The 12,500-nt window shown below is 34.4% G+C and overlaps 1 protein-coding gene across 1 annotated transcript in view; it reads right to left on the bottom strand.

Annotated features, from left to right (window-relative positions):
- LOC115212072 (transcriptional repressor scratch 2) overlaps positions 1-10,884 on the bottom strand; it is a 35,023-nt gene extending 24,139 nt beyond the window's left edge. Inside the window, exon 1 of the mRNA XM_029780880.2 lies at positions 10,469-10,884. Within this exon, the coding sequence (XP_029636740.1) occupies positions 10,469-10,631 (163 nt within the window). The 5' untranslated portion in view covers positions 10,632-10,884. The remainder of the gene's footprint in view (positions 1-10,468) is intronic.
- Positions 10,885-12,500: the final 1,616 nt, after the last annotated feature.

Consider the following 12,500-nt stretch of genomic DNA (forward strand, 5'->3'; position numbering starts at 1 on the left):
CTAAGTTTCTTTGTGCAAGCAATTCACGTATGTTAATGCAATACACAGTTTACACAATTTACACACACACACACACACACACCACACACACACACACACACACACGCACACAAACACACACACACACACACAAACACACACACACACACAACGTGTGTGTGTGTCTGTAAACTTGCATGTATATCCAAAGTTTTGTTGGTATGCATACAAGCAAATCACATGGATGCAATTTTAAGCATTAATATTTAGTAGTGTATTTTAGACGCAACCCAGTTATCATAATGTGTCCATATATATATATATATATGTGAGTGTGTGTATGTGTGTGTATGTATGTATGTATATATATATATATATATATATATATATATATATATATATATATATATATATATATATGTATGTATATATAATAACGTTTGTCTACATAATGCCAATTTATAAAATAACAAAAGAAAATGATAAAAAGACAAGATGTTAATCTGAACAATAGCACGAGAAAGTTTCAACAAAGGGTGGACGAGAAAGGATAGATGGTTATTTGAGCTTGCGAGAATGAGACAGCGAGCAAGTGAGATGGCGGGAGAAAAACCGAAGTAAAACAAGAGAAGTTGAGATATGGAACACACAAATAAAAGAGAATAAATTGTAAGTTGATTAGTATGCAGATATATATATAAACACATACATATATTCATACATGCATGTGTGTGTGTGTGTGTGTGTGTGTGCAACACACACACACACATATATATATTGTTCAGTTGTTTTCGTGAGAGAGAGAGGAAGAAGGAGAGAGATACAGTGAATGAGTTAGTGGGTGAAAGAGTTTAAGAGAGAACGTTTAAGAAAGAGCAGGTGAGAATGAGTTTAAAAGAGAGCAGGTGAGAAAAGAGAGAATGATTGAAAGAGAATGAAAGAACTTTATATCAAATGACAATATCATCTTCATCGCCAAGTTGCCATGATTTGATTTTATTTATTTATTTATCGCGGCACATTTCAGAATGGCACATTTCAGAATGGCACAAAAGTTGTCTGTACGACATGAATAATGGCAATCATGACGACCATGACGACAACGACAAGAAAGACAATGGCAAAAATGATATTGGTTCTGAAGAGAATGGTGGTGCTGATGGGGGGGGGAGGAGGAGGAGGAAATTTTAAGAATAAGAGTAGGGAGCAAAATGGAGGATAGTAATGGTAAAAGTTTCTTTATATTCTGATGTTGTTTCATATCGGGTTTATTTTGTTTCAGAGACGTTTCGGTTTGTAAGTAGCTGATATATAGAAGATGGAAATAATTTTAATTAATTAATTAATTAATTATTATTATTAATAATAATAATAATAATAATAATAATAATAATAATAATAATAATAATAATAATAATAATAATAATAATAATAATAATAAACATCACTAACATCATCATCGTTTAAGTAAAACCACTGAAGATGACTTTGCGATAGATTGGAGGAAACGGGCGAAATGTTGAAGTTACTTCAGATCTTGCCTCAAACTGAATTTATAAATAACAATATCGATCGCTTTTATTGTTTATGACTTCGTTTGAAGTTCTTGCTAATTACGTTAATATTACTATTATTTTTTTTATTTGTTTGTTTGTTGTCACAGTTTAGCCCTGAATGAATTCACCGATGACCAAAAGCGTTCTAGCCGTGACTTTCCTATCTTTTATCCAGGACCACATTAACCAATGGCCCCTTTTCTTAAATCGGAAGGACATGTTTTTTTTTTGGGGGGGTGGAGGTTTGGTTGTTATTTCTAACAGTTATGGCGATCGTGTAGAGACTAGCTCTCTCGTTGATTGTACAGAAGGCTTGCAACCTTTCAAGTGTTTCTAGAACATTATCTAATGTATATTGTCCTTATTACTGTTGACAGTGTGTTATTTGATGGTGATCTGACTATTATTTCTAGTAAATCAGGCGACCACATAAGGCTCTCACGTTGGTTTGTTGTTGTTGTTGTTGTTGTTGTTGTTAAAGTGGTTTTGCTAGTTGTTGACAATAAACTTTAATTGTATTGGATATAATTGATGTCTGTCTAATTGTAGCTTGTTGTTTCTTTGTGTGTTTATTTTATATTAGCTTTTTAATAACTTTCTATTAAACTTGTGGCAATTAAAGAACAACGTATTGTCATTATTATTATTATTATTATTAAAAGAAATCATCAAAAGGTAAAACGAATCATTATTATTTACAAAAGAAATCATTATTAGTATTATTGCTGATATTCATTTGTTCAATTATAATTGCTATTGTTTCTCTGTGACAGTTGTTATTCTTGTGGTTATTACTAGTGTAACTATTAACAACTATCATTGTCCTAATCATTAGGCTAACGAAAATCAGGATGATATTATTACCGGGGATGTGTTAATTGTTGTTGTTGTTGTTTAGTCTAAGGTCTATTCTTATTGAGTAGATCTATTATCAAAGCTTGCCAACTGTGGCCATCCAGATGTTTTTTGTTTTGTTTTATTTTTCAGAGAGTTGTGTCTAAAATTATACTACCCAATATGTCCTTCCAACCCGTTTTTTTTTTCTTTTTTATAATAGGATGTGTGATTTGAAATTTGGTTAATATTTCTAGTAGGTCACTCGATCACGTAAAGGTTGTCTCATTGGCTTGTTGATGTTGTTGCTGCTACTGTCGTTGTAATTGCTGTTGATATTGCTTGTATTGTTGTTGCAACTCTGTACTGTTAATGATGATGCTGATATTATTGTTTGTCTTTTCCTAAGTATCCCTGCTCGTGCGTCAGTAGTTTTATTGCTGCCATTGTCGTTACTGTTAAAGTTAATTTTAGTATTTATCACTAATGATATCACTCATCAACGTTGCTGTTATGGTTGTCTATTTGCAAATTCTATTTTTCTGTTGAAAGTTTAACATGAAGCTCACAACGACGATTATATCGACAATGATGATGGTAAGGAGGAGGAGGAGGAGGAGGAGGAGGAGGAAAATAAAGAGTAAGAGGAAGAGGATTAAGAGAAAAACATTGTTAATATTGTTGATGCTTTTACCTTTATTTTTTTTTGTCTTAATTGTGAATGGTCATAATTCGTTCGAATGACATTACCATGTCACAGACAATTGATAGTTTGCATGCAGTGAAGACATAGTAAAATCCAGACAACTGCCACAACTAAAATTAAATGAAGTTATCTAAATACGTTTAACTAACATCTTAATGACTTCAAGTTTATTTAACGTTTATGAAAAGTTTATTGAACGCTTTAATGATGAATTAGAAGGAATATCTAAGCAAACAATTCTTACGAATTCGGCGAAGACACATTAATATGAGTGAGCACATCTTCTTGAGCATGGCTACGTCCATGTAATAAAATCTGACGATAAATCTGAATTTGGCTGTGAATATGCATATTTGTACGAGTGTGTCAGTGTGTCTGTTTATGCAACTGGGCATATGTAAGTGAATGTGTAAAAATCACTGTTTGCAAATATGTGGGTATGTTATTGTGAATATGTCACAGAACGGGTGTATAGGGTGTATATGCATGCGTTGACAGTGTATGTTAAGAGGGAGTTCATGTGACAGTGAGTGCGAACGTGTGTGTAAGTACGAAAAATGTTTTGTGACCGTATGAGTATACCTACATGACATTGAACGTAAGTATGTTCGTGCATGTGCATCTGTATGTGTTCGTGCGTGTGTCTGTCTGTCTGTCTGTGTCACTCTGTGTCTGTGTGTGTGTGTGTGTGTGTGAGAGAGAGAGAGAGAGAGAGAGAAAGAAAGAGAGAGAGAAAGAAAGTGCGTGTGTCTGTGTGTCTGTGACTATGCTAGACAATCGTGTACGAATTGGTGTGTTTATGTACGTCAACCTATCTAATGTCATACAACAAATATTGATTAGTGTCCTGAAATAGTCGCTACAAGACAGGATTCAGTTAAATAATACAACCAAATATACACTTGCAGTAGGTGTGTATGTCCATGTATCCATATATGCGAGCGTGTGTGTTAGTTTTATTCGTCTAAGGATGAATTGTATGTGTATGTCAACGTGTTCTTGTATGCTAACAAACACGTTTTTGTATATATGAGTGTGCATCATTATCTATGCATTCGTATGTACCGTGCGCACATATACATATACTTATGCAAATGCACACTCCTTCGACAGTATACACACAAAGAGATGGAAATGTACGTTTACAACCAAGCTTACTCATGCATATTAACCCACCCACAGATGAGTACATATTCATACACATGAGAAAACGTTCATGGAGCATGTAGCTGTAACATGTGTAAACATGTATACCACCAAAAGTGGAGAAGGGAGAAGAGAGAAGAGACAACATTTTTACTATAATTCAAATAAATACTCGATAAGGGAATTAACAGAAAGAAAAGAGAAGAATGTTATTTGAAAATCTTAGAACTAGTTTATTCTGAGACTGGGGAACAGTCTCAACTGTGAGAATTAGAAAATTAAGCTTAAAAACAACACCTATGGGTTGTTTACAAGGAGGCTTTATGACATGGTATGTGATTCAGGTATTTTACAAGAGTAGTAGCGACAAAGAAATGTTTTTCAGATGCCCTGATGACTCTGCTAATCCACTTCAGGCGCAAGAGCTCACATTTAGAGAAAAGGAGAAATGAGATTGTGTAATGTTCATGACTTTCTTAAGGACAAAGTGACAGTAATTATTCATTCCAATTAATAATAATAATTTCTTTTAATAAGCCACATGGAATGTTTTGTAGTTATGGTAATACATACAACTTTCGTATACATACATACATACATACATACATACATACATACATACTACATACATACGCACATATATACATACATACATACATACATACATACATACATACATACATACATACACGCATATATGCATACATAAATACATACACACATACATACATACATACATACATGCATACGTATGTACACATGTTTGTATATGTGTATGCCTTTACTTTGGTTTCTAAAATAAAGACAGAAGCTCGCTCCAAGCTAGAATTTGAATAACAACAGCGATTATTGTTACATAATGAACTTTAGAAAAGTCTTGCATATTTTTACTGTTCCACTTGCGGGTTATGTCTATAAAGTGTTAGGTGTTGTCTTTACTTGAAAAGCTAAGCTTTTCCAGATTGTAACTTAGATATTTACTAACGTAAATTTATAAACAGGGCAGAGAAGCTGCATACTTCAAAACAGTTGTCCATAAGAGTATCATGATTTTCTTTACTGTCAAGAATAACTATATCAAGCTTTGTTACGTTTGCCCTTGAAGTTTTGATGGGAATGTTACAGGGAATTCCTTGTCTTGATATGTATGTATTATAAGTGTCTGTGTATGCCTGTATGTATGAATGTATGTATGCATGCATCTATTTATGAATGTATTAATGGTTCTCGTTTTGACAACTCCCAAAGAGAAGTATAACAAATGTCGACTGCAAAAAGATTTAACACCAAGACGCCAGACTAATAACATAAAACAGAACCCATAATTTGCTACTGTCACGTTCTGCACGACTAGGCATCCCATTAAAAACCATAAGGGTGGTGATTTCTTCCGCTATATATATTTTTTTATTATTTTATTTTTAATCTTGCTTTTTCGTTTTTTTATTTACCGGGATGGAGATTAGCATTGTTTGTTGAATCAACACGGGAATATAATCGGCAAAATACCATTAATCCGCGAGACACCGTCGATGTTTCATATAATTCTCTATCGATAGTTTCATATTGATGATACTGATTTTTATATTTGGCCCAAACAACTTACAACGTTCATGGCAGTTTCCAAAAGACTCATCAAGTAATTGGAATGGCTCTAAACCAAAAAAATAGGCAAGAACTATGGACATCTAAACGACTACTACGACGATGACAACAAAGGATGAGAAAAGTAGTAGTAGTAGTAAGTAGTAGTAGTAGTAGTAGTAGTAGTAGTAGTAGTAGTAGTGGTGGTGGTGGTGATGGTGGTGGTTGTGGCGGCGGAGGCGGTGGTGGTGGTGGTGGTAGTAGTAGTAGTAGTAGTAGTAGTAGTAGTAGTAGTATAGTAGTAGTAGTAGTAGTTACACCAAAACTTCTTAAGACCACAGCAATAGTACAATAACAGCAGGTAGCAAATTATGATATATTTCCTATAGCTACGTATATAGCATATGACAGTTACACACGTGTACATAGTGTGTGAGTATGTATGTGTACGTGTTTATGTATGCATATATATGAGTGTTTATATGCACAAAATAGTGAAACAGAATATACTGCTTTTATTTTTCTTTTATAATTTTATAGTCATCACCAACAATAATCGTAATCATATATGCCAGTTGTCACGTGGCACATAATAATTCTGCAAATGACATTAGACAACACGAACACACACACACACACACACACAGACGTGCACGCACACACACACACACACATATGTGTGTGTGTGTACAAATATATATATATGTACAGACACAATGACAGTCATAGTATCTGCCCCCCTCCCGCTTTCTCTCCCCTCCCACTACCTTGAGTTCTTGAAAGAGTGAAATAATTGGAGTGAGACACAGGAAAGTAGTACCTGAGAGGCTATTTAAATGCTGTCTTATAAAACAGACATACATACAAGCACAATCGTGAAAACAAACACGTTGAGCACACCTGCAATACACGAAGAAAGGTTTGTCGACGATGATGCAATGCAACGAGATCAAAATTGAAAGTAAATTAAGAAGAAAGACGGACGGGGGGGGAGGGGAGAAATTGCGAGGGAAGGATTCTGGGAAAAATAACAAGTAACAAAACCTTTTAGAAAACAAACATGAATAAATAAGAGTATAAAATATGCATGCGTATATGTGTATATCTCTATAAATATATGTATGTATGTATGTATGTATGTATGTATGTATGTATGTATGTATGTATGTATATATGTATGTATGTATATATGTATGTATATATGTATGTATATATGTATGTATATATGTATGTATATATGTATGTATGTGTGTGCATATATATATGTATATACACACACATACATGCATACATACATACATATATATATATATATGACTATGTGTGTATGTATATATATATATATATATATAATATATATATATATATATATATATACATACACGCACAAATAGATAGATAGATAAATAGAGAGATATATGTATATATACATACATATATTCATGCAAACATGTATGTATATATATATTCACACACACACATGGATATGTGTATATATATATACATACAAACATATATATATATATACACACATATAAATGAAGTCTGTCTGTCTGCCTGTCTGTCTCTCTGTATGTATATATGTATTTATCTATCTATCTACCTCTATATCTATCTATCTATCAATGTATCTATGTATCCGTTAAGTGAAATACAGAGTAAACACTAACAGTATTATCAGTTGAAGCGTTGTAAAGCATTTTTCATCGTGCTATCAAAATCTGAAAGGTTAAAACGAACAGACCGCCTCCTATTGTCTGATATAAGCGTGAGGAGAGAAGGAGGACTACCTGGCTTCATGTCTCCATACCCACACAAACCACTGCTCTATGACACGCGTGTACGATCACTTGGAGTTTTTCCGAATAGCGACATACAACGGAGAACGTGGTCGCTGATCTGATTAGGAGCCAATTACAGGTGTGACAAGAAGACGTCCAGGTGTGTCAACTACGACAAGCATGAGGCAGACACACGCCGACATTTCAAAGGGTCAGATAACTCAACACCACAACCCGTGTATTAACAGCATCAGTGAAGCTAGTACACAGCTGAGTATAGACACGAAGCGAGAGTAATAACAATGTAAAAGAATAAAGACAGCTTTTTCAGCATACATTACTACCGTATAATTCTAATTGTAAATACATGATAGAATTTCACATTCCATTCTTCTTATTCCCCTCCCACTACTGCTCTCTCTCTCTCTCTCTCTCTCTCTCTCTCTCTCTCTCTCTCTCTCTCTCTCTCTCCTCTCTCTCTTTCTCTTTCTGTCACTGTCGATATCTCAATTTGTCTGCTTTTCCATTAATTGTCCATTGTCAGTCAATATGTATGTTCCCCTTTCACTCCGTTAGTCTCTCCTTTCTCACAAACTTCTTGCTTGTTGATGTTGAGAGTTGTATCTCTGTTCACAAATGCAGATGATTACATTTCTTTGTTCGAAGAAAGAAAAAGGGAGAATAATATATTAGGATTTTTGATTCGGTGTTGCACGCCTCTTTCTTTTATCGTCCTTCTCCTCCTCCTCCTCCTCACCATTATCAACACTATCCTTCTCTTCCGATTCTTCCTATTCCTCCTTCCTCTCATCCTTATCATCATTCTCATCATCGTTATGTGCACTTAACAGGAAACACACTGACCAATAAATACGTACAAATGCACGTAACAACTACCACCAACTACAACGATCAGTAACACTTTCTTTATCACCATTGTCATCCCTAGCATTATCCCCACATCAACATCATCCTCACATCATCATCATCATCATCATCTCCGCATCATCATCTCCGCATCATCATCCCCGCATCGTCATCATCCTTAACATCATGGTCATCCTCAAACATCTATTATTATTGACGTGTTAGTATTAGCCTCACTTTCCAACCTCTAAACACTCATCACTATTGCTCTCGTTCTCACTGTCACCGCTGCTTTCACAACTAATTCCATTGTATCCACTGACATTTATTTACACCTTCAGCATCAGTACAACACCTCCAGCCAACGTGGAAATTTCTACGAGGTCCCTCGACCTGCCAGCTATTCCAGCCAAATCTCTGTGAAATCACACATTACAGTTTTAAAACAGGTCACGTTCCGAGTTCTCAGTCTATAGGAAAATGATAGGGTGGTCACAGTTGGAATGCCTTTGATCATAGTTCTGCTCGATTAGTGCTGAATGAGGTTTAAACAACATCTCCAGTACATTCACTACAAACTGACAAAGCTTCTCTAATGGAAATTCATTTACTATGCGATCAGCACGCATTGGTGGTGATTGTTGATTATCACGTGTCTCAGTATACGTGTCGACACGCATCCACTTTCATATGAGATTGTTTATATGTCGGCATGGCAAAACTAAGTATCTCAGTAGTATTGCTGAAAGTTACTCATATCCTTCAAAATCTTTATTCCAAACTCATTCGACTTGCATATACAAAGAAATTACGGTTGTAATATGTTAAGGAATGAAGATTCGTTTAAAATACGTTATAGGTACACATACGTGCACACACACACACACACACACATTCATATATATATATATATATATATACACATGCTCACACACATACACACGTGTGTAAGCTCCTATACAGCACTTAGTCATCATATGTGTGTAAATAAATCTAGGTGTGAACACACACAGACACATGCACACACACATATACATACATATACACACACATACATGCACACGTGTGTAAGCTCCTTTACAACACTCAATCATCATATGTGTATAAATAAATCTAGACACGAACACACACACACACACACGCATACTGGATTGTCACGGTTGAAATACCTATGTATTATTTCCTTTTGTAGTGAACTGTTTCAGTAATATATTTTTATTGTAAATGATACAAGCATTTTGTTTGAAATGGGAAATTTATGCGGATTCAGTGTTTCTTAACCAATGGATTGGACACCAGCACACGCGCACTCATTCACATGTACAAGTATAAGTAATGCTTAATAAAGAATGCAACTTTATCAGATACTCTCTCTCTCTCTCTCTCTCTCTCTCTCTTCATTTTCTTTCTTTTTCTTTTTCTTTCTCTCTTTCCTCTTCCCCACATGCTCTTCATATGTTTTCTTATTCAATCAGAAGAGTATATCACAAGTTAAAAGTTGCCTGCTATAAAATGTACATTAAGTGTCACTCGTTCTAGAAAGCACTGGAATCATATTGGAAAATCTGGCCAACCTTACTTTTGTTCCTAAATGAGATATTGCGTCACGAAATAAGATCAACAAAACGGTCAACAACAACAACAACAACAACAACAACAACAAAAACGACCGATAATAATAATAATAATAATAATAATAGTAATAGTAATAGTAATAATAATAATAATAATAATAATAACACAACAACAACAACAATAATAACATTAGTAAAAGTAATAATTGGTGCTAATAAAAATATGAATTAATAAATGAATTTATATAAACAAATGAATTAATAAAATAAAATAAAATTAGGAAGAAATTCTTGATTTAGTTTCAAAATTAAAATATAAACTTGTAGATTCTAGTTATGATAAAGCCATTGTTAGTGTTCCTAGTGTTGGCTTCATTGATGTTTTGAAGGTGATGTTGATGTTTGTGTGAAGGATTAACATTGTTGACATTGAAGACTTACCATTGTTGAGTCGAACTGCAAGAGGTTGTAATGTCGGAGTGTATGGAGCAATTGCTTTCAGGCTCTCGTCTGATTCATCGTAGACATCACGAATTTTGTACCCATTGTAAGATACCCTCTCACTATCGCTCTTCGTCTTTTTCACTAAAAATGACCGCGGCATTTTTCTTTTTTTTTTTTTTCAATATGTTTGTTGCTTTTTTTTTCCTTGATGTTATACAGAAATCGAAATTTGGATTGTAAAATCAATAATGTGATATTATTGATAATATATTTTGCGTTGTTGTTGAGGATGTATAAGTTGCTTCTTTTTATAAATAAATTTTCAGTGTAAAATATATACCTTCATATCTATATATCTATATTAAACATTGTTATAAATATATATTTACATATGTGTATGTAGATAGATAGATAGATAGATAGATAGATAGATAGATAGATAGATAGATAGATAGATAGATAGATAGATAGATATGCGTATATGTGTATGTATGTGTGTATGTATGCGTGTTTATGTTATTCCCTCAAGGAATGTTATATATTGCTTTTTTTGCCTTTGTGCAGTAATTTATATACATCCATGCATATGCATAGATGTATATATATATATGTGTGTGTATGTGTATACACACACACACACTTATTGGCTGATATCTGTATAAAAATGCATACAGGTATTTGTGTATATTATATATATGTATAAATATTATCTATACATAGAAACGTATATATTTGTTTTTCTTAATTTGCCATTCTAATTTTCTTTTATTTTTACAAATAATTATGCAAATTAAATAAATTATTTTCACAATATTTTGTGTACTCTGTGTTTATCTTTGGAATGCTTTTAGATGTTTTTGTTGCCAGTGGTAAAACAATTGGTGTTATTGATATTTATCGATTAAAAAAAAATGTTGTTATGTTGTTGGTGATAACAGTTGCTTTGTTTTTGTAGTCTAATAAATTCTTAAAATATTTTAAGGACTTCCCGCATTTCGATTTGTTGTTGCTGTTGTCTACTTATTGTTGCTTTTTTTTTTTTTTTTTAGTTGTTGTCTTTAACTTTTTTCTGTTTTGTTTGTTATATCATTTTTTTTCTTTTTTTCTTTTATCATTATTTCTTTGTTCTGAATTTCTTAAACGTGTTTGTTGTGATGTGTTGCTTGATTTGCTGGTCCCGCGGTAAATGCGTCAGCACCATCACATAACAAGTAGTAATAATTTCATCCAGCGATAGAGACAGCGTTTGAACTGGTCCATGCGCTGCCGCCGCGTCCCGATATAGCAATCAGGTTTGAAAGAGAAAGTAGGAGAAGGCTTGCAGAACTCGGGAGGTGTCTTTGGCACTGACCTGAGACGAGTCTAGACGAATGCAGTTGTTGGATGTGCTCTGAGCGTGTATCACTGGTTGGTTGCTGCTGCTGCCACCACCATCGCTACGTCGTTATAGATTAAGGGTAAAGTCAATGATGAGGTGGAAGGGGGAGGAGGAAGAAGAAGAAGAAGAGAGGTAGGTGTTGGGAGCGAGGGAGAGGAAAGACGAAGACAGGGAGTAAGCGATTGATGGGGGAATTAAGGATGAAGGAAGAGGGGAGTGGGAAGCAGAGTAGGAGGAAGAGGAGTAGAAGGAGGTTACATAAAGAGAAAAAATAACGAAGCGAGAGAGAAAGAGAGTAGTAGAGAGAGCGAGAGAGAGAGAGAGAGAAAGAGATATGTAAGAGAGGGATGGCGTCGGAAAAGAAGTATATTGCAATAATATGAAGATGTAAAACAAAAAGAAAACGATGAAGTTAGGTGATGACAAAGGTGGTGGTGGTGGTGGTTATGGGGGGAGGTAGTGTTTTAAAGTCCAAGGAGAAAAGGAGGAAGAGGAAGGAATGAAGAAGGAGGGAAAGTGGTAGAAAGAGGAGAAAGTTACATTATGAAGCGAAAGCCAAAATGTTGACGCTTGTTGTTGTTGGCGTATTTGTTGTCCTTGTTTACAGGTTTCTAACAAGACATTTTCAGGATGGACATAGTCGCGCGCACA

The sequence above is a fragment of the Octopus sinensis genome, linkage group LG5, assembly GCF_006345805.1.
Source record: "Octopus sinensis linkage group LG5, ASM634580v1, whole genome shotgun sequence".
Classification (NCBI taxonomy): Eukaryota; Metazoa; Mollusca; class Cephalopoda; order Octopoda; family Octopodidae; genus Octopus; species Octopus sinensis.